Source organism: Melanotaenia boesemani, chromosome 13 (assembly GCF_017639745.1).
Source record: "Melanotaenia boesemani isolate fMelBoe1 chromosome 13, fMelBoe1.pri, whole genome shotgun sequence".
Taxonomy (NCBI): Eukaryota; Metazoa; Chordata; class Actinopteri; order Atheriniformes; family Melanotaeniidae; genus Melanotaenia; species Melanotaenia boesemani.
In genome coordinates this window covers 30803899-30828187 of record NC_055694.1, presented here as the reverse complement: position 1 = coordinate 30828187, position 24289 = coordinate 30803899, and the positions used below count along the sequence as shown (strand labels likewise).

At 40.6% G+C, this 24289-nt stretch overlaps 1 protein-coding gene across 1 annotated transcript in view; it reads left to right on the top strand.

Annotated features, from left to right (window-relative positions):
- The first annotated feature begins 7995 nt into the window (after window positions 1-7995).
- LOC121651933 (6-phosphofructo-2-kinase/fructose-2,6-bisphosphatase-like) overlaps window positions 7996-24289 on the top strand; it is a 34211-nt gene continuing 17917 nt past the window's right edge. The window contains exons 1-3 of the mRNA XM_042004406.1: window positions 7996-8193; window positions 11697-11822; window positions 23380-23476. Coding sequence (XP_041860340.1) covers window positions 8103-8193; window positions 11697-11822; window positions 23380-23476 — 314 coding nt within the window. The 5' untranslated portion in view covers window positions 7996-8102. The remainder of the gene's footprint in view (window positions 8194-11696; window positions 11823-23379; window positions 23477-24289) is intronic.

Below are 24289 nucleotides of genomic sequence, written 5' to 3'. Positions count from 1 at the left end.
AAAACTTTTTACAGAGCCATGACACAATTTTTGCATCGATAGCAAAATCTTGAAACGATAGCAAAGACTTCGGTTTTGAGAGAGAGAAGAAATTGTGAGAGTAAATGTTTTCACTCTGATAGCAAAAAAAATATATATTTGAGAGTAAAGAAAGGCTTTTGAGAGAGTTTTTTTTTCTAAGAAATTATTATTTTAAATGTGCTGTAACAAGATACTTTATCTCAAAACTTTTTTTAGTCTCAAATATTATTTCTTGCTATCAGTGTGAAAAATATTTATATCAAATATATATTTCTCCTTTCAGATCATTTTTCCACTCTCAGATCACTATTTTTCTTTTTGCATTTAATAAAAACACAAAAATAACTCCATATAGGCCAAATTTATAGCCTGCTTAAATAAAATAAAATTGCCCTGATTGTTTCCCAGAGGGGTTCATGCCTGTATGATCTGTCCATGTAGTTTTTGACCTCAGGATAAACTCTTCTGGTGATTCACCATCCTTAATAGTGAACACCAGGGCCTCAGAAGAGGAAGTCTGCCAGTGTTCTCTCATGGCTGAGTACAACTCATGCCTAAAAGTGTCAAAATGACAACCGCCTGCTGCATCCACAGTGCCTGCCCGCTGTACCACCTGCAAGAGGTCAGATGTAGAGGCAGACCCCGACAACAAGCACCTAAAGTCTCCAAACGCCAATGGAATAGAAACTTTCATACTCTCAAACATTCTGATCCATGCAGAGGCTCCATCAGAGAGTTTAGGCAGCTTAGCCAGAATTAGTTCTTTGTTAGTCATCTTCCAAGGTCTGTATGTAGTCCGTCCTACACCCTCATCTACGAATGGGCACTGTAGCTGGTACCCAGGTCCTAATTTTTCTTGAAGTCTGGACCTAGTATGACTGCTCACAGGGGAAGAGTCACCCATCCAATCACTATGGTCGTGTCTGTGTCTATCTGGCGGAGGACTGTGTCCGACACCTTGATCGTCATCCTCCTCATCCTTTCCTACCTGTTCTTCTTTTCCCAAAACACTGCCTCCTCTGCTACTTGACCTGCTATTCTCTGTCTGTCTGCTACGCTGACATTCTGTCCTGCTGCCTTCACTTCCTCCTCTGCCTGCCCATGCATACCCTGCTGTTTGCCACTCTTGTTACTGTCAGTCCTCACAAATCCTCCAACAGTTACATGTCTTGTATTATGCTCCTTCTGTCCTTCTTTGTCTAACTCCACTTGTCTGCAGTGGTCACCCAGAAAATCCTGTAGTTGTCTCAACTGCCAATCTCTTAGTTCCGATGGCACAATGTCCTGTGGATCCGTAACTGTTTCAACTGTAAGCTGACCCTTGACTTCAACATGTCTGCTGACATCCATTACTGGTGCCTGTACTGGTGGCTGATAATAAGGTGGGGGTGGTAAATTAGGGCTCAGGGTCTGAAGCAAGGGGTAGAGACCGCTTGGACTCTCCATTTTCTCTTTCCCCCTTTTTTCTGGCTCACTGTGACCCTTTTCTGATTTCCCTTTTTCTTCCTGACTGTCTGACTTCTTTACATCAGACTTTGTCATGATCCCTGCTTCTTCTTGTCTTCCCATTTTTTCCACTGATAAAACAGTGAGATGACAGAGAGAAGTGTCATTCTATAAATTCTGAACACTCCAAGCTAGTTTATCAAAGTTAGCTTGATTCAGAGGACAAGTTTACACAGGGACACAGAGCAGAGCCTGAGAGCTGATTGGCTGACACGGAGGTTAGAAACGCCCACCTCATCAGCATATTAGAAACGCCCACCTCATCAGCATACACTCGAGGGAAAAATACGTGAGGAAAAGTAAATGTGTACATTAGGAAAAGTGGAAATGTAGGAAGGTAAAAATAAATGCATAATTAAATAAAGGAGTGTCACGGTTATGGTCTTTATGTTCATGTTTTTGGGTTTCTGGTTATGTTCAGTTAGTTTTCCCTTGTGTGCTGTGGTTTTCTGTTCCTGCCTTGTTAGTTCACCAGAGGGGTATTGCACGAAACCAAGATAAGGGATTAAGCCGGGATATGTTGGTTATCCTGGCTGAATTTAGCCCTAAGTCGGTTGCATGAAAGCAGCTCAAACTAAACCCGGCCAAGTTACTGTGGTGATTTATCCGCTGCAGCTAGCTTGCTCCAGACCAGGCTAACTGCCGGAAGATTAATCCTAGCGAATTACCTGCATGTCCAACGTCAAGTCTGTGAGGAATTAATGTGTTTTACAGCATGTCCATGGTCTTCCTAAGTATGGTGCGTCATTTTAATCATCCAGTATTAAAATATTACATATACAGTCACTGTACTTTTAATCGAAATCTGTTCGTAATCGCAACAGCCTTTTTATATGGATTCGAGTTGCAGTATTATTACTCAGGCCAAGTGTTATATTGCTATGCTAATGAAGACTGCTCGTCAAATTGCTGTCAGAGGTTTTATAAATATGTGTTTTATTGCATTAATTGAGATTACAAAACACAGTGGATGAGGATACAAAGGTGTATTCAAAGAAATCCGTGACGAGGGCAATGTTAGCCGAAAAAAAAAATCCCCAAATTATCATCTCAACGTGGGTTAGTGCCGCCATTATTTTTAAACAGTCTGATCATGTGACTAGGTAGCCAATGGATGTGTCCAACAGTGGTGCGGCAATGACACAACCAATCCCAGTTCTCTTTGCTTTGGAAATACATCACGAGCTTGGCTCTCATTGTGTTGGAGAGAAAACCTGGATCTTAGCGTCTCTCTCTCTCGCTCTCCCCGCCGCCATCCTCCCCTCGCACTCCTTCTGCTTGTAGCCATTGAAAACAACTGCACAAAACTGACGTTACTCCATCTGCGATCGACTTGTTTTGCCTCACATCAGGTCCCGGATGTGTGGCACAAAAGTTTGAATTTCAGATCTGAATTTGAATTTCAGATCTGAATTTGAATTTCAGATCTGAATTTGTATTTCAGATCTGAATTTGAATGGAGAGAACTGAAACTGAACTATGAAAATGAATTAGGGAATGAATTTTTTCAAATACAAAAGTTTCAACTTTACCAATATACACATTCAAAAAACAAAGATTCAATATCAAATATGGTAATTTGGATTCAGTTTTTTTAAGCAGTTATTCAAACAGGCATATTCAGATTCAAATTGAATGATTCAAATTCAAATATAAAGAATTCAGATTCGCTCCCCAGTGGCACGAAGCTTATCCCATAAAGAACGGTGATCAGCTCTCATTTGAAAGCAGGCTGTGTGTACAACTTTGTGATGAATGTGCGAACTTGAACCATTTCACACATGAGCAATGCCAAATAAAGGGCACATGAAAAATGTGAGAAATGGTCAAAAACTTATAGGCTATTTGTGATGACTGAAACAATACAGTGCGTTTTGAAAGCCCCTTCCAGTCCCTATGGAGATAAGCTCTCAGTAGACATCTTAGGCTCCTTTCAAGCATACCCATCCCCCATGAGCTGAGTGTGTCCATGTCAGACAGTCAAGTCAGGTAATGGCTGCATTTACAAGTGAATGGCGGTTAATTGTAGGCCGTTGAGTTGGAACCACACAGCCTTTTGGTTGTCCTTTGGCCATGATAGAAAGAGTAAGGTTTTCTAGTTTTAAATGTTGCACAATGACTATTTCAGATAATATTTATCTGCTACAGTGGTTCAATATCCAAATGACAGAATTCAGCGTGTGTCCCTAAAGCACACGTATAGCAACAGATATAGTCCTCATGCAGTATCATGTCCGTATATCACCATATATGGTACATATTGACTTTTCTAGATTTTCACAAACACAACAAAATGGTCCAGATTCTTCTAAGACTAAGAGAAATAACTCTACAGATATGTCAGGATTCTGGCACTTTTAAGTATCTTGACCTCAGATACATCCAGACAGGACTGCAGGTCATATCCGGAACTCCTATATGACAAAAATCAGACACATTTAGTATCTGGACACAAAAAGGCCTGGCCACCAAGCGCTCGCTCCAGTGCCCCACCTCCAGGCCTGGCTTCAGAGGGGGCCCCCCGAGGTAAACCTGGGTCCATGGTTTTGACGTCATCACAGGGGTGCTTTGAGCCACGTTTCGTCTGGTCCCTCCCCTAGACACCTGTTTGCCATGGTCGACCCTATCAGGGGCTTAAAGCCCCCGACAACATAGCTACTAGGATACGGTAACGGTAAGGTGGTGGCTCAGGAAGGAGACTTGTTTCATAGAGTGATGCAAAAATAATGAGCTGTATGTAAATGAGAGAACAATTAAATAAAGAAAATAAAAATAAATAAAGTAGGGTATCTCGTTTCCTAGGGGATTTTTTTCACCCCTTCCCCCTTAGCACTTCATTTTAAGGGGTGAGGGGTAGGGAAAAACATGGGGTAGGGGTAAAAAAGAGAAATGGGATTGGGCCTTTATTTTCTTCCTGTGAAAATTAAATCTCTAAAGCTGGATTTATACTTGTGTGGCGTCTACATAAGGTCGGTTACAGCATCACCACCATAAGCTCTGCGTAGGTCAGCAGAGGCTCAATGCGCACCTTGTCTGACCGGATGTGCAACCCTGCTTGCAGCACAATTACACAGAAGTATTCCCTTGTGATTGGTTGGTTTGTGATGTTTCCAGATTTCTTGAGCTTCTTGCTGAATTTGGTATAGTTACTGCAGAAGAGGAACTGCAACACAATGCCGTAACTATATGCTTGAGTGCGAAAGCACATTTCACTAGCTTTAGCTATGTTGACCCTACCGTGTATAATACCGTGAACGAGTATAATTCCAGCTTAAGTCAGGATGAGATTGTTTTGTTGGCAACCAACATTAAGGCCTCCAAGAAAGTTTGGTTTTAACTGTGTCCTGGAAATATGCAGCAGTGTGTTACTTATAAAGGGCAGCACAGAGATGCTAACAACTTAAAACTTTGCCTTAAAGTGCTCAATGAACGTAGGGAGAGTATCCCCCGTTTTGTGCCTTATTACTTGGACGAGTTGCCTCTGGTGACATTTCCCAGTCTCGATATTTCCTGTTTACTTTGGAGAATGGAGCAGCTATGTACTGAAGTTGGTACTTTGAAACATACGGTTGTTTATGAGCAAGTTCTTGCTGATGCTGTGGAAATCAATCATGTAGTGATGCACTGGGCTGGCGCTGCTGCTGGGAACACCCTGGGGCTGGAGACTGCTTCTCACCTTGCACCTGGTTCACCGAGCTGGCATAGATGATCTGCAGATGCTGAGGGACATGTCAGCATGCCATCCCAAACCCGAGTTTGGGTTGTTGTCTGCTTCCTGCATCTGCATGTTTGCCTGATCTGTCCTGATTTGGACCTGACCCTGCTTTCTTCCTCTGGCCCTTCTGGATACGTAAGGTCTTTTTTTTATATCCGACCTCTGCCTGTTTTGAACTAGGATTCTGGATTGTGGACTTGGATTGCCTGCTCAGTTTTGACCCCAGACTTGTTATTCTGACTCCAAAGCATCTCTGCTCACTGGCTTGGTGCTGCTGCCTTCTTGGACTTCCTTGGTTCTGCCTCAAACACCTTTTTTAATCAAAATCTGCCTACCTGATCACCTGGACAGTGCTTATATCATACCAAAACATTACACGCAAGGCCAATGCTGTCAAATGTTCTGCCATCTGCAGTGGACTTAAATGACCCACCTGGTGCCAATTCATTGGTATAAAAATGTCAATTCGGGTTCTGTCTTAAATTATCATGGAATGCGCTTGGAGACCCGAGCAGGAGATAAGGCTCGGTGTCTCGTTGTGGACAGTCTACTGGCAGAATGTGAAATTTTATGTTTCCAAAAGACATTTTTAGCTGAACAAGATTTAGAGAAACTGAGCTCTCTAATCAAAACTTCCTTGGCATGGGGGAGTCAAGAGAGTCGTGAGAGGGCTCAAGATTTTAAATTTAAAAATTAAAAATTAAACAGAGAAGAGGTAAGTCAGGAGACCAGTAACTGATGCTGTAGTATCACGAGAACACACGCTTTTGGCAAAATCCAACATGGCAACCTACTGATCAAACATTTTCCATCATTCATAAAAACTGTGCCAAATAGTATGTATTAAAAAGATAATCTTTTCTTTGCTTTACAATATTTTTCAGTTTTACAAACACTCTGGAGCAAAACAGAAAATTGGACCTTTTACAGACTCGTAATCCGTAAAATCTCTCACAGAGGGAATCACCCAACTCAGACAAGACAACAAGAACATGAGAAAAACTGTTGTGTAGGCACACAGCATGAGAGAAAATCTTTTCTCAGGCATCTCCGAGCCGGCTAAAGAAGACCCCGAAGCTACGGTGAAAAACTTAATCAGAATACATCTTAAGCTTTCAGATTAAGGCCATCACATTTCACTCAACCTATCATGGCGAAGTTTGAGCACTTTCAAATCAAATTAAATCAAATCAAACTGCTTTACATAATAAAATGCACACACACACACAGTATATATATATATATATATATATATTTGCACGGTCTCTGAGCAAAGGATTTGGACTGACTCCCTTGGCCAGGGCTGAATGACAACGGCAAAGTAGAAAATAAAGTAGGGAAATTGCTACGGCAGGTATTGCAAATCAAGTATAATTTAAATGAGTGGGAATTAATATTTATTTGCGTTGCAATTTCTACTTTTACTAGGGGTGGGACTTGATTAAAAATTAATCTAATTAATTAGAGGCTTTGTAATTAGCTAATCTCAGTTAACTGCATAACAATATTTGCCCCAAAAAGCAACATTTTTTAATTTAAATTAATTTTATTGGATGACTGAATCAAATAACAGACACAGACTTTAATATTGTAAACTCAAACTATATTAATGTCTGGAAAGTGCATTTATTGTCCTTTCAATTCAAAAGAGTGGAAAAGAAATAGAAAATATCCTTGGCCAAAACTGAACAGACCTAAAGATAAAGTGTCATTCTAAGTACTTTAACTTGCAGCTCCAGCTGTTCTCTGATTAAGAGTCTACAACATGTTACAGTTTCAACTTTTGAAATGTTTTCATCCCCACTATTCATTAATGGCCATTAATATCTGATTTATTTTTTATCTTTACTTCGTAGCAGAGGTGAACATCTGCTGCTCTGACTGCAGCTGTCAGCGCTTTTGGATGGGGGAGGGGCCTGCAGCAGCGCCTGCAGCTCATTGAGAAGAAATAAACAATACTTGCTTTCACGTCATCTCCAAAACTCCCCAATAACGCCTGAAAGATAGATGTTGATTTCTTATAAATATAGTCGCTAGAGGGATCTGAAAACTCGCTAAATGTAGCGCCATAAGTTCCTACGTTGTTAGCCCAGCTCTGACGTGTGCACCAGTCTAAACAGTGTACCAGGAACTCATGCACTGACAATGTTCTACGTATTTTGTAATTCACACTGCGAAAAAATGCGTTAATTTTTTTAATGTGTTAATTTTTTGTGATAAATTAATTGTAAAAACTGCATTAAAGTCCCACCCCCACTTGTATGTATATAACGTATTAATGCAATTTCCCCGCTGGGGCATGAAAAAAGTTATCTTATCTTATCTTATCTTATCTTATCTTATCTTATCTTATCTTATCTTATCATTTAGGAACTCTGACAAACTGAGCAAGCATCATTCTGCACTGCTTAGATTAACAAACACTTCAGCCTACATTCATCTATTATCTTGTGATCATGAGGAAATTATGTTAAAAAATGAAGCACAGCAATGTTTTCTGTTTACACAAAATTCAGAGGTGGGCTTCATCTGAAACAACATCATATTTATCAAGAAGAACCTCCTACAAGCTGGGACATAGTTTTGAGTTGGACTTCGGTTTTGGTGGAGGACAATCAACATCCATAACAGGTTGAACAGCCAATCAGAACCTCCCTCATCGTCTGCATTAAACCAAAGAGTTGAAGTGACTGGCTGGAGGAACTCCTCCCACACCAACACCACAGGAGAAGGTACAAAATGTGTGCACTTAACTGGGCAGCTGCCTTTATGTTTCCCATCTGTCAAATACACAGTAATAGACAAGTGCAACAGGATACACACACACAAACACGGACTAACAAACCTAGCAGCCGAAGCCATGCCACAAACCCAATCAACACTCAAACAAAACCCTCTGGAGAAGACCTGGGTTCCATGGATGCAAAGCAGACTGAGCAAACGCAGAGGCTGTGAGTATACACCTAAAACACACCTACACACATACTTGTTTTGTTATTTGTTATTTGCTGATAGGTATAAAACTTTTTCTCTGGGGCAGCGTCATGTTTCACAGAATTTCTTGTCTGTGAAAAACCTGCAGGACGTTAACCCCTAAAGTCTCCATGAGTCCAACAACAACAATAATTTATAAAACATTTAAATCATTAAATACCAGTTCTAATAGTTTCCCCTGACACGTTGCAGCATTACAGAGGTATTTACAACATATTGGTGTAAACGACGGCTAAAACCAAAAAAAGTACATTGCTGCAGACAGACAGACAGGAGATGATGTGACATGAAGGGAAGGATGATATAACATAGAAATGAAGTTCAATAAAAAGCCAGTTCAGGTATTTGTGGTTAACTTTGTAACAGTTACAGATTCTTCTATACGTTATATGCTTAAATTATTTTTATCTGTGTAAAGAGATGTGAACATAACATCCCTGATGTGTGTGAAGCTTGTGGCAACATGGACTCTGTTCTGTTTACAGTGCTAACAGCACAAACCAGCCTGAGCTAATACAGGGAGTCTGCAGCACAGAGTCCAACACTAATGTCATGTAAGCACAAAGAACAGGGTTTTATTTAGATAAAGTCATCCAGCTAAACAGGAATTTGACCAGTTTTAGAGAAAAACTGTTTGACAGCAACAGAGCAAAATAGTTTGGGGAATATTATCTAACCCCAGACTGACTTTTCTTGAACTAAGTCAGTAAAATAACTTCAGCTGGCAGCATAAACTATTTTAAATGGCTAAGTTTTTATCCAAGTCTTACTTCAGTCCAGGGGCCTTCCAGCCTTTAAGGCTGAGCCCAAACCAGATTCAAAGATGAGCCAAGGATTTATATATATATATACATGTATGTAGACTCCAAAACAATTTTCCTGTGGGTTGTAGCGTCTTGCCTAAGGCCCCAACTGGAAGGTGTTACTGTTTCAACCTTCGATCTCCCGCATGGCAGACAGATGCTCTACCGACTGAGATATCCAGCCCACACTCTGATTCCTTTGGCATGTCTTGCCTTCTGACACAACGATGACAGCAACTGCCACCTGCTGCCACTATTCTGCCTTTCTGACTCAAGTAATGCCCACGCTGTGCCCACCAATTAAACATTTGTACATTTGACAACGTGGTCCATCAGGATCTCAGTCTCACACCCTGAGAAATTCCTCTTTTTCCCTCCCGAGCCATCATGAAAATGATGTGATGAATATGTGTCATAGGCGTTGACCTGACCATTTATAGCCAACATGTGGGCATGGGAATACATTCCCTCACATGGGCCTGCTTTAGACTTTATTCTGATTTATAAACGGAAACAGGCGTAGGACATGCATGTGCACGCTTTTATAAATCTGAAAGTTGAAGTATGCCGCATTTCGTTTTTGCGCCGCAAACGCCACCTGTAGTTTGCTTTGCTATGCACAAGTTTATGCATGAGGCTCCTGGTTTTTCTGTTATGGTGCTGTGTAAACCAGCTAATCCTGTATACCAATGGTTTTCAAAGTGGGGGCCACAAGTGGGTGCTAAGGGACCCTCAGAAAATTAGAGGGAAGCTAAGAAAAAAAACAATGAAATTCAGCAGCAAATTCAACATGATGACGTCATAATCTGTGTAGACTTTGCAGTTATCAGGCTGCTCTGCTCCTCCAGCTAGCATGTAGCTAGCTAAAAAATGGACAAGTTTTTGAACAGAACAAAGGAGCAGATCAACAGACCCACCATGAAGGATTCTACTGCAAAAAAAAAAAAAAAACTAAGAAATTATGGCCAACTAAATCCTAAAATATGATACATTAGCATACATTAGGTTTGGCTTTACAGCCATACAGAAAGATTTCCGTGATTGACCGAAATGCGTCCTCTGTCTGGAGACTGTAGTGTCCCAACAGTGTAATCTCTGTCTGTCATTCCCAGTTACAGACACACATGCACACATGTGCACATACACACACACGAGAAAAGTTTGATTTCTTTTGTTCTGTTCTTATCTGTCAACAACGTTTTGAAAAGGGCTACTGGCCTGTAGCTGCTGAGTTCTCTGGCGTGTGATGTCTTTGGCACTGGCACCACACAGGAGGTCTTCCAGAGTTGTGGGACCACCTTCAGCTTGAGTCTCAGGTTGAAGACCTGCTCTATAACTCCACACAGTTAATCTGCCGTCTGGTCAATCAGCTTTTTTCATCTTGATCCTCCTCACCTCCTTTCTCACCTGGGCTGCTGTAAAGGAGAGGAGTGGGCAGGGGGGCTCTGTGCTGGGGGGGAGTGGCTGAATCCAAGGAGATCTGGAGTGCTTTGATGGCAGAATGAGCCAGAGGTGTGAGGGGCTGTGGGGTGTAGTCCAGATGTCAAGGTGTTTGAATGCAGCTGCATTGGGAAGGAGTGGGTGCTTGATCAGACCAATTGAAATGCAGATTTAAATAGTTGAACTAATTCAAGTCCCCCACAGACTGTGAGTGGGGCATTTTGAAGCCTGAGATAGTTTTCAGGCTTCTCCACACCCCACTGATGTCCTGTTGCTGCAGCAGCTCCCCCATCTTCCTCTTGTAACTGGTCTTCCCCTCTTTGATCTTTCTTCTCAGATCCTCCTTGCTCCCAGATCTGAAAGCTCTCTTCTCCTTCAGGAGAGCTTAATATCAGGGGTATCCATGGCTTGCTGTTAGCAAAGCACCGCACCGCCCTGAAGGGAACAGTGCACTCAAAACAGAAGTCTGTGTAGTCTGTGATGCAGTCTGTGATAGCATTAATGTCCTCCACATGTGGGTTTCAGAGCCCCGTCCACACAGTGGTGTTGAAGCAGTCCCTAAGAGCCTCCTTGCTCTCAGCTGTCCACCTCCTCACTGTACTTGGGACCACAGCCTGCCTGTGTACAACAGGTTTTTATACAGGATGGTGATGTTTAATATGGTGACCAGCTCTCCCTAGAGGATGGAGGGGGGATGCAGAATATGCCTCCTTGGTGCTGGCATAAAACAAGTCCTGTATTTTGTTGTCTCTGCTAGGACAGGTGACGTACTATGTGCATTTTGGCAGAACAAATGATGGAGAGGCAGGATTTAGGTCCACAGTGATGAGGAAGAGGACCTATGGGTGCTGTGTCTGCAGCCTGCTGGCGCTGTTGATCTGTAAATGCTAACCACTATGTGATGTCGTGTTATCCTCTGCGCATGCGTGTCACTTCAAGGCAATATACCGTTCACACTTAAGCATGATGAAGGTCGCATTGAAATTATAATGTGAACAACCATGCAAAAAAATCTGATTTCATTAAAAAATCTGATTTAAGCATTAAGACCTGCAGTGTGAACCTCGCCTAGCACACTCCAGATATCTAAGCATATGACTTGTGATTTATAGTAAAGGAGCCAGTGATTTTCTGTCATGCTCACTCAGAAACCTGCAACATTAATGCCCTGAAGTCACAACAGACGTTTAAACACTGTGTTTGTCTGTGTTTTTCAGCTTCAGTTCCTCAATTCACCAATTCTCCAACCATGATAGTGATGGTGGGACTGCCGGCTCGAGGGAAAACGTACATCTCAAAGAAGCTCACCAGATACCTCAACTGGATCGGTGTTCCAACCAAAGGTATTGCCTGACAGTAAGATATTACACAGATTTCACCACGTCACCATCAGTATAGAGGGATGTTGGCCCACTCTTCTTTACAGCATTGTTTTTCAGTTAAACTTCAGCACAAACATAAGATTTCATAGTTGACTGAACAGTTCTTGGGATGCACAAAGAGGTTACGGTCACAAATGCCAGTTTCCATGCACAGCTGTTTGTATAAAAACATGGTGTGAGAAAGTGCAGATTGAGCCTCAAAGATTCAGCCCTCGTGAAATTATGTGGATAATATAAACATTTCTTACTTCAGATTCTGTCTGCTGCCAAAACAAATCACAGACAGAAGTTGTCAAAAGTTGCGTTGCTTTGTCTATGAAGATCACAGACATGTCACAATAAGTTTGATCAGCTATGATGATTTCTTTGACAATTTTTTTCCAAATTAGATGATACCAGGTGCCTTTGTTGTCTGCAGTATTCATAAAGGAAGCAACACCTGTAAGCTCGTTCAGGCAAGCAACTCCAGCTGCTCTTCTGCTTCCTACATGATCTGCATCACACTCTGCATGCTGTTCATCAAACAAACCCATCCAGTCTGGGTGGACTATTTGAGCTGCAAAGTTCCTGCTCATAATAAAGATGGCATGCCAAAATGTGACCATCTTGTATGTCATCGGGACTCAGACTTATAAACTTGGTGCAGCAATGACTGCTACTCTCCATCTGCCAACTGCAACGCTACCATCTTTTGGCCGTTGGTCATCTTCCCGAGGAGCCTGATGCTTTTGAGTAATAAAACAAATTGTAAAGATTTGAAGATTAAGCTAGCTTTGATGTTCAGACTAGGAGCCTCATTTATCAACCGTTCTTATGCACAGATTTGTGCATACTTTGTGCGTGAGAAAATTTTAAAATAAAATGTGTAATTTATCATCTAATACTTCTATTTAGAAATGAGGTCAGAACAGCTCTGACCTGCATATCTATATAACTGCAGAGGAACTGCATTGTTTTTGCAGGTATCAGCGATCTCAGCCTCCATGTACAGTGGTCCCTCACTATAACATGGTTCACCTTTCGCGCCCTCGCAGTTTCACAGATTTTCTTAGTGCAATTTTGCATTTTTTTTTTTTTTTTTTTTTTTTTTTAAGCGCATTGTGTTCTGGTTAGCTGTAAACCATTGTCAGTCAATCTCCTCCTTGCAATGTCTCCTGTACAGTACAGAATGCATTCAACTTGCCAAATTTGCATAACTCTTCGATGACTCTGAAGTTAAACAAGAGAGAAAAGTGTGTAAATGTTAATGCCTGTCTGAGAAAAGTGTATAAAGTGTGTAGTGAGGGGTTTTACAGCCTTAAAACATTGCATGTTATTTTTAGAACATAACTCCCGCAATTAACGAGGGACCACTGTTTATCATTTATTTAGTCAAAACAGTAATTATGCGATTGGTAGCCTACTAAAAATAAAAACAGATGGGTAGCTTTATTAGTTTAAAAACTTAGAAAACATGCCTGTGACAGACAGGCAAGAACTTATCAGTACTGATCTGGTGTCAAAAGATATTTGGAACAGCTGATCTGTCAAACAGCTGACTTTCGTTCACTAAAAGTCTAGGAGTGACTTCTTGAATGAGATTTTGTTTGTTTGTTTGATTTGGGACCTTTTTTTTGCAAAGTTATACTCATATTCCAGTGGATTTTAGTCACCTACATGATGTAGGAGACGGGCTGGAAATTCCCTGACCACCACATGGCTGCGTTAAACCATCCATGTTAGGTGCATTTTTCCCACCTGGCCTAACTACATTTATTTCACACAAACACTGCATGACAAACCACCAACGCTCCATGGCAACGCCGGTCCAGAGAAGCTGCAGAAGCAAGTTCAAGAACCTTTATTATCCCCCAAGGAAAAATAGTTTTACAACCAGTAGAACAACATGTATAAAAGGAAGCAATCAGAACTGGTTTTGTAAATGCAGGTTCCCAACCCGTAAGGGGGGTCCCCCAAAGAGCAGAGGCTTGAGGCTTTGAACATGCAGAGCCATTGTAATTTATGTCCACACATTGTCCCTATTTTAAAGGTCCCATATTATGCAAAATTCACTTTCTAAAGGTTTTCTAACAGTCATATGTGTCCTCATAGCCTGTGTATGAGGCCAAAAAATGAGATGTGTGCTCAAACGGGTGAGTTGGAGAGCTTTCCCTTTGTGATCTCACAAAGGGAAATAAACACTCCTCCCAGTAGTGGATACTGTCATTGACCCGACGCCCCCGGCTAGCTGAGCTTGCCCTCTAAAATCACGAGCAGGCGCCAGCAAAAGTCAGATCCTCTCCCAGAGAGCGCATAGACAGGCATCACTGATGAACATTTATAGGTTCAGACACAGAAACCGCCCGTTCTCAACAGCTTAACAGCTGATTACTTATTATAGATTTTTTTGTACTTACAAACTTGTTATATTTTATTGGTGAGTCGCCACGGGGTGCATCCAAGGAGACCACCAAATGGCCCCCTCCGCTCCACCCCGCAATGTTTTCATTGCAGTGTGTGCAGATGTTTGATTGTGACAGACCCATCCTGAACATCCTTTGTCCTGTATAACGAGTTCTATGCAGAATTTTGAATTGTATTAGTTGCATATTTGAATTCTTAGTCATTTTAAAGGTGTTTAAACATATTTGTGACCATTTATCTTTATTAAAGTTACTGGATAAGTCACCCTCCCATTTTGAAGTTGGAAGACAGATTGAGTCTTCTAGTTTGGATAATAGTCTATATGTTTTTGATAATAGCTTTGGGGCATTGAGATTCATGAATTCTGCCACCCTAATAGGTAGCTGTAAGTTTAATTGATTAATGGTATATTTTTTTTACATATAATAGATTTAAGCTGGTGATATTCTAAAAATGTTTTGCTACTGATTCCATATTGTGAAGTGAGAATATTAAATGACAAGAAGTTTCCATTTTCTATTATATGTTCTAACTGTTTTATTCCTTTATTTTTCCATTGAGTGAAACTGGTAAGCTTTTTGTTTTGCAGGATGTCAGGGTTGTTCCAGAGGGGTGTAAACTTACATGGAAAAAGTGAGGATTTGGTTATTTTTTAGAAATTCCCACCAAGCCACTAAAGAGGAACTGATATTGATGCTTTTAAAACACTTATGTGTTTTTATGGTTGAGCTGATGAATGGCATGTCAGAGATAAACAAATCCTCACACAATGCTTGCTCTACATCTAACCATGATTCATCCAGACTGCTAGGTTTAAGCCATTTGGAGATATACTGCAGCTTGTTAGCTAAGAAAACATGATTAAAGTTGGGTAGCTCCAATCCGCCTCTATCTTTAGTCTGTTGTAAAGTTTTTAGACTGATACGTGATGGCTTGTTTTTCCATAAGAATTTAGATATATGTGAGTCCAGTGACTTAAACCAGCTTGAGGATGGTTTAGTGGGTATCATTTAAAACAGGTAGTTTACTTTAGATAGAACCATCATTTTAACTGTGGCAACCCTCCCTATGAGTGATATGGGTAAGCGCCTCCACCGTGACAGATCATCCTCTATTGCTTTAAGTAGCTGGACATAATTTAGCTTTGTTAGTTCTGATAACCTGGGGGGAATGTTTATGCCTAGATATCTAATGTTTCAGGACTGTATTGTAGTATTGGGTATGTTTTGTAGGTCACAGTTGATGGGTATAATAATAGTCTTAGACCAGTTAATAGAATAGTCAGATATTGATGAGAATGTGTTAATAAGTGTGATTGTCTGGGGGAGAGATGTCGGTGAGTTCTGGAGAAAGAGTAATACGTCATCAGCATAAAGACTTATCTTATGTTCTATATGTTTGTCATAGATTCCTTTGATCTCTTTATTTTGTCTTATGGCAGCAGCTTGGGGTTCAATAAAAATAGCAAAGAGTGATGGAGAAAGCGGGCAGCCCTGTCTGGTGCCTCTCTGCAAACAGAAGCTTGGAGAGGTTTGATCATTGGTCTTCACACATGCATTTGGGTTATTATATAATATTTTTATCCAATCTATGAAATAAACCCAAACCCAAATTTGTTTAATGTTGCAAATAAAAATTTCGAGTTAACTCGGTCAAACGCTTTTTCTTCTAAAGAAATTATTGTGGATTCCAGATTATGTAGAGTAGAATAATCTATGATGTTAATTAATCTACGCATGTTAGTAGAGGAATGTCTACCTTTAATAAAGCCTGTTTGGTCAGGATGTATTATTAGAGGGGTTATTTTTTCTATCCTTCTGGCCAAAGCTTTGCTGATTATTTTAAAATCTACATTTATTAATGAAATTGGACGGTAACTGGATGGAAGTGTCGGGTCTTTACCTGGTTTTAATAGTAGAGTAATATTGGCTAGGTTCATATTTGAAGGTATTTTTTGTTTTTCCCTTATTTCTAATATCATATTGTAGAAAGTGGGTGCCAGCATTGTCCAGAATTCTTGGTAGAATTCTGCTGGGTAACCATCTGGACCTGGAGCTTTATTGTTGGGCATATGCTGGAGAGCTTCATGGAGTTCGCCAACTGAAAGGGGGGAATCCTAGACCATTTTATTTTCATGTTTTAATTTTGGAAGATTGATGTTACTAAGAAATTTATCAATATTGTCATCTGTTGTAGTTAGTTGTGATGTATATAATGTTTTATAGAATTCTTTGAAAGTGTTATTTATCTTGTCAGGGTTGTGGCTGATGTTTCCTTCTGGATCTCTGACAGAGGAGATGGTTGTTTTCTCCTTATTTGTTTTTAACTGATCAGCCAGGAACCTTCCAGATTTGTTGCCATGCTCAAAATCCTCCAAGCGAAGTCTTTGCACCAAGAATTGCGTCTTTTTATCTATTATTTCATTAAATTCAAGTTTAGCTTTCCTTATAGCATTTAGTGTGTGTTCTTCTGGGGAGACATGGTAAGCATCCTCTAAGGATTTAATTCTGAGTTCTAACTCTGAAATTCTCAAAGTTTCCTTCTTTTTCTTATGAGAAGAGAAGGAAATTATTTTCCCTCTCATCACTGCTTTTCCTGCTTCCCAAAGAACACACGCTGAAGTTTCTGGCAAGTCGTTATTTTCTAGATATAAGGACCATTCTCTTTTAAAGTAGCTGATAAACTCAGGATCTTTAAGTAATGACGTATTAAATCTCCAGTTTCTAGTTGCTTGTTTATTGCTCTTACTTCTCAGAGTGAATGATACTGGTGCGTGATCACTAATGCTAATAGGATGGATTCTGATTTCTGACATGTCATTCATCAGCGAGCTGCTAGTTAAGAAATAATCTAATCTAGAATAGGAATGGTGAACTGAAGAGAAGAAGATGTATTCTCTTAGGGATGGTGAGAGCGCCAAGCATCACAGAGACCAAAATCCTTCATGTACTGTTTCACAGTTTCTGAGGATTTCCAGACTCGATGAGCTCCTGTGTCATGGGGCTGACAGGTTTGGACTCAGAAGAAGACTCAGAATCCCAGGGATGGGTTACAAACATTTATTGGTGTACAATGGATAGAATGTGCAATCCTGGTCTTATAAGGTCTGGCTTCAGCAGCGTGAGATCCAGCGGGTGAGGGAGGATTGTCTCAAGATCTGAGCCGAGGGAATCCAGGGGGGAATCTGCTGCGTGATGTGGGAGAAGCTGCTGAGCAAAAAAGAGGTTAGAAGCTGGATAATAACCCACAGGTCAGACTGCCGACCAGGATGACAGCGTGGGTCAGAGAATCCTCGTGGGGGTGAGGGAAGTAGTCCGTGATCCGTTATCTAAGTCCAATAATCAATTCCAGAGGTCCGAGAGCCAGGAGATCCAAAGACAAGCAGAGTACCAGACAGGGGGCAGGCTGAGGCAGAATCCAAATCCAGGTGACCGGGTCAACAACAGACAGGCAGACAGGCAGAGAAATCAGGGCTGGAAACGTACAGGGAAAAACCAAGACGATCTGGCGACTAAGAGATGAAACTGGCAGGTATATAAAGCGCTCAGCGCAGGTGGAGCGCATCAGCAATCAAGCCAGAGTGCGGGACAGAGTACGAGACAGAGTACGGTCTATACCTTTCTCAATAGACCGTACCTCTTCCAATCAGAGGGCCTTCACCTCAACTATGCAGGTTCTCAACTCCTTGCTCTGAACATTAATCTCACCCTTCAATCCTGCAAAGCTCTTTCAGACTGACAATCCGGTCAGAACACATCCTTTCCAGTTAACACCGTCTCTGTTACCCATCATATTCCAGTACACATCACCAGTAGAAATTATCAACATTCCCATTTACATTTTCGTAGCTCTGACAGATGTCTCCGTCATATACAAACAACTTCTGTATTAGATCCATCATCAACAACCCCAAAATTGGACTTACCTACAACTTTTAGAATGGCTCTTTTAAATGTAAGATCATTATCAAATAAATCTTTTATTATTAATGATCTGATTTTAGATAATAACATTGACTGTCTCTTTTTGACAGAAACTTGGCTTGGCGCTGATGCATCAGTTATTCTCACCGAGGCTTCCCCACCAGATTTTAATTTTTTATTTTCTATCAGGGGAGGTAAGAGGGGTGGTGGAACAGCTTCAATTGCTCAACGGTCATTATCCGCACAACCAATAATACTGACAAACTATTCTTCATTTGAGCATCATTCCTTTGTTTTTAGCAATCCGCCTATTTTAGCTATAACAGTTTATAGACCACCAAATCCTCCCTCTGGTTTTATTCAAGAATTTTCTGAGTTTTTATCTACCATACATATCAAATACAACAAGATTTTAATAACTGGTGATTTTAACCTACACATCGACAATAGTGGTAATCCCCATACCAGTGAATTTTTAAACCTTTTAAATAATATGGATTTTAAGCAGTACGTCACACAGTGTACACACAACAGGGGACACACCCTGGACTTGGTCATAACCTACGGCCTGTCCACTGGTGTGTCCTCTGTTGTTGACCTGGCTGTGTCAGACCACTACTGTGTATTTTTTAACATCACCAGTTTTAGCAAGCGGCAGGCCCCGGTGAGAACTGTGAGGAAACGGTATATTAATTCTGAAGTGGCTGCAAATTTTATTGACATTTTAAATCGAACTCCTCAGATTTTATCTGCATCATGTGATTTTACTGTAGATAATTTTAACAAAAGACTGGCATCTGCCATTGACTCAGTAGCTCCACTTAAAACAAAAACATTAAAAACACAATCAAAAACTCCATGGAGAAATGAAGAAATTAGAAAATTGAAAAAAGGCTGCAGGAGAGCTGAAAGAAAATGGAGAAAAACCAAACTCACAATACATTATGAAATCTTACGTGAACAACTCAAAAATTACAATAAAACTGTTAAAGAGGCAAGAACACACTACTTCTCAAACCTAATTACAGATAACAAAAACCATCGACCTTTTAATAAATATTGGGGGTAACAAGTCCACCATGTCGCCATCAGCCAACGCATGTGAGAACTTTGCATGTCACTTCGGAAGTAAAATCAATGCTATTAGATCCAGTCTTGTATCACAACAAAATTTTAGTTTTAACAGATCTGAAGCATTGTTTTTAGCCAAAGAAACACTGGAGAGTTTTGTCCTGGTTGATGCAGAGATGCTTGGTCGAGTTTTCTCCCAGCTAAACCCAACAACCTGCCTTTTAGACCCCATTCCCACATCTCTTTTAAAAACATTTTATGGTTTCTTCGAGTCTGAGCTTTTAAATATTGTAAACTGCTCTCTTCAGACAGGTGTCTTCCCATCTGCCTGTAAAACAGCTGTGGTGCGGCCTCTTCTGAAGAAGAGTAATTTAGACTGCAACATCCTTAACAACTACAGACCTGTATCCAATCTACCATTTTTAAGTAAAATTATAGAAAAGGTTGTTTATACTCAATTACATGGGTTTTTAAACAAACACAACATTTTAGAAAAGTATCAGTCTGGTTTTAGGACAAACCACAGTACCGAGACGGCCCTTTTAAAGATTGTCAGTGACCTTAGACGTAATTTGGACTCTCAGAAACTTAATGTCCTGGTGCTACTTGATCTTAGTGCTGCTTTTGATACAGTGGACCACCAGATTTTATTAGACAGACTGAGAAGTCTGGTGGGCCTCTCAGGTACTGTTCTTAACTGGTTTTACTCCTATCTGGCTGATCGAAAGTTCTTGGTGAGTATGGATACATGCTCTTCAGGAATCTATGACATAAAATGTGGGGTTCCCCAAGGCTCAATTTTAGGCCCAATACTTTTTAATCTTTACATGTTGCCACTTGGGGACGTCATCAGGAGACACGGCATTGACTTTCACAGCTATGCTGATGATACACAGCTTTACATCGCCGTGTCTCCTGATGACCTAGAGCCAGTTAACACCCTTTTAAACTGTATTTTAGACATAAAGTCATGGATGGCAGTGAATTTCTTGCAGCTCAACCAGGACAAAACTGAGGTTTTAGTCATCGGTCCTGAAGACAAGAGAGAGATAATTTCCTGCAGACTGAAAAACTTCAAACCCTCTCAGTGTGTGAGAAATCTGGGTGTCCTTTTCGACTCTGAGCTGAATTTTATTTCACACATCAGAAATGTCACAAAGACAGGCTTTTATCATCTTAAAAACATCGCCAGAGTTCGCCCATTTCTCTCTCTTGCCAGCACGGAGGTGCTAATGCATGCTTTTATTTCCAGCAGGCTAGATTATTGTAATGCCCTGCTCTCTGGTCTTCCCAAAAAGTCTATTTCTAGTTTACAGTTACTGCAAAACTCGGCAGCACGAGTTCTGACGAGGACCGGGGGGCGGGAACACATTACACCGGTTTTAAAATCGCTGCATTGGCTCCCCGTGCGCTTCAGGATTGATTTTAAGGTTCTCTTACTTGTTTATAAATGTCGTAATGGTCTTGGGCCTTCTTATTTATCTGACTTGTTTTCAAATTATGAGCCCTCGCGGACCCTGAGGTCCTCTGGTACCGGCCTTTTAACTATTCCCAAAGTTAGATCTAAAACACACGGTGAGGCCTCGTTTCATCATTTTGGTCCTCAACTGTGGAACAGCCTGCCAGAGAGCCTCAGGGCTGCAGAGACTGTTGATGTTTTTAAGAAGAGGCTCAAGACCTTCCTTTTTAGTTTAGGCTTTTGATTTGACTTTATTCATTTTCTGTTATTTATCTCATCTTATCTTATCTTATCTGTCTCATTTATCTATTTTATTTTATTATTTTTTATTATAGCTTCTTAACTGTTTCCCTATTTTATCGTTGTTTTAACTGTTTTAACATTTTTAACATTTTTAACTCCAGTGTTTCTTTATGGGGATCCTAAACTCTGGGAGTCAGGCCTGCTTGGTCTGCCCTCTGCAAACATGGCTTGACTGGCTCCTGGTGTAAATGGGTCCCCAAAAATGCCGTTTCCTCACAGCAGCGCCAAGCCAAAGACAGATATTAAGAGTTTGTGTGTGTGTGTGTGTGTGTGTGTGTGTGGATGGGTGAGGGGGGTGGGGGGGTGGGAGGTGTTTAATCTGTCACATAACTGGGTGTGTAAAGGGCTTATTATTTTTGTTCTGTGATTTTTTTTTTTTTTTTTTTTTTTTTTTTCATTTTAATATGCATTCATTTATACTATGTAAAGCACTTTGTGTTGCCTTTGCATGAAAAGCGCTTTATAAATAAAATTTGATTTGATTTGATTTCAAAGATGCCTTCAGGGTAGCTGGGAAAACCGGGCTCTGTATCACGGAGCATGACATCCTGTGGTACTTTTTTTCTCCAGTATAATGTTAAAATCAACTCCTATAATTAGTGTGTTATCTGAGTGACCACAGAGTGAGGCGAAAAGGGAGTGAAAGAAGGAGGGATCATCTACATTTGGACCATATATATTTGCGATACATAACTTAACATTTTTAATAGATAATGTAACTATTATAAATCTGCCTTCTGGATCTATGATTGTGTTATCTATGTCAAAATTTAACCTTCTTTTAATAAGAGTTGCTGCTCCTCTCTGCCTAGAATTATAACAAGCTGAATACACGTGTGGAAACTGGGTTGTTGAGAGAAGATCTATTGTTGAGTTTGATAAATGAGTGTCTTGGAGTAATATATCTGCTTTCATTTCTTGCAAAAGATTAAAATTTTTAACCTCTTTTCCCTTGTGCCAGCTCCACGCACATTCCAAGTGACAAATGTGAGTTCGTTCATGAACCAACCACAGAGATGAGGCTATATGCATATTACTGAAGTGTGTGTGCGTGCATCCCACTGCTTCTCTGCGTGCATGTGTATCTGCCAGCTGGTTGTGACAGGGATGTATGTGCGCTTGTGCTGTACTGTGTGTGTTCCTGTGAATCATGAAAAGTGCTGATGTGTATATAATATAATGACAAGTGTTACCGTTAACCGTTAAAGGGTCGGAGAGAAGAAGTGTAAAGAGTGAAAAGAGCGACAGTGCCAAAGAAAAAAAGTAATTTAAAAAACGCATCTGTGCTGAGAACAGTGTAGTGGAGACGGGCAGTGGATTTACTGTTAACTAAATGATCTTTTATGGCAGTTTTAAGGATATAACATGATCTACTGAGAAAACAGGAAAATTAAAGCACATACCAAGTCAGTAGAGCCACGGAGTGATGTCCGGGTCGCAATACAGCTGTCCATTAATAAATAATTTATCCACCGTAATGACAGCGCGAGCGCCTTCAGCGATAAATTTCCTCCTGATGGGAAACAGGACCTTTCCTTAATCTTCTTATTTTCCTCCGAGAGACGGGTCAAGCCCTCGGTGAGGGATTTTACCGACTCTCTGAGACCGGCATTTTCTACAGCCAGAGTTTCCACCTGCTTCTGGCTGAATTCTAGTGATTCACGTAGCTCCTGGAACTCCTTGTGGAGAATTTCTACCAGGCTCAAACGCACATCAAAACTACTGAGTTTCTTACCTATAGAGATCAGAACATCTGTTGAGTCGTTCCCCGGTGGTGAAATAGCTCCAGGTGAATCCTCATTTTGCTGTCTCTTGGACTTGGATGAGGTGGAGGGGGTGGACGTGTTGTTTGGTTTCCCCATGACGATTCTGTCGTAACAACGATCTATAAAATCTGTCAGGCTGGAGCCTATCCCAATTAACAGCCGAGAGGCAGGTACACCCTGGACAGGTCTCCAGTCCATTGCAGAGCCAACACAGAGAGATACATGCTCACACTCCTAGGGAGAATTTAGAGTGACCACTTAACCTAACATGCATGTCTTTCGACGGTGGGAGGAAGCCAGAGTACCTGAAGAGAACCGACGCTCACACAGGCAGAATATGCAAACTCCACACAGATACCTTCTTGGTGTAAGGCCAGGGTGCTAACCACCACACCACCGTGCAGCCTATTATTGTTATTATTATTAGTAGTAGTAGTAGTAGCAGTAATAGTAGTAGTAATAGTAGTCACCTCAGCTGTGGCTGCTGTTGTTCAAAGTTTTGCATTTTTGTTTATATAAAAACAGAATAAAAACAGATGTAATGAGTGTAACTGTGATGATGAAGAACATTCATAATTATTTATCTTTGACAGTGTTTAATCTCGGACAGTACAGAAGAGACGCCACACGTTCCTACAACAGCTATGAGTTCTTCAAACCTGACAACACAGAAGCTATGAAGATACGCAAGTATGAACCTTTTATAAATGTAAAAATGCATGTATGAACCTTTTATAAATGTAAAAAATGCATGTATGAACCTTTTATAAAACATAACCATTAGTTTGACCTGGTATCAGCATCATGTCACTGAACTTTCTGACTGATTTCACTTTCAGCTTTACAGTCATGGAGCTCTGTACCTAAAATGCACAAAACATTATGCAGGCTTTTTTTTTTTTTAACATTTCAACCAAAACCATGGTTTTAATCCAGGCGCAGAAGATCTTATGAAGAAGATGCTCAGAGACTGAGAGGTTTCTAATGTCATTAGTATCTATCATTGTTATACGTTGTTGACAAACTTCTCTGAGCTTTACTCAAAGCTCCCCCAGAGCATTAACCCTCACATCTCTACTTGTATTTTCTCATTAGACATACAATATAATGTATGTTGGACTGTTAAAGGTTTAACTGAAGAGATGAGTGGCTCTGCTCTTGATTTGTGCAGAGAAATCTAAAGTCTCATAGGACTGCTACCTACCTTGTTAGGTATGGGTACAGGTAGTAACTATTGAGAAACCTGAACCAGCTGGTTACTGGAAATCATTATGTTTGTGTAGATTCTCAGTCATGCAGCTCATGGTGATCATACAAGCTTGAATAAAGGTAACTGGACTGACTGACTTATTAATAGAAGTCAAGTTATCTTTATTCAACCTCTGATAACTGAGTGAAAGTTACTGGCTCATCCTTTATTTTAACAAAATTTACTGTGAGATGGAAACAACAAAATCAGGTCTGGCTTGTTTGTAACGTTATTAGGGGACATAGATGATGACA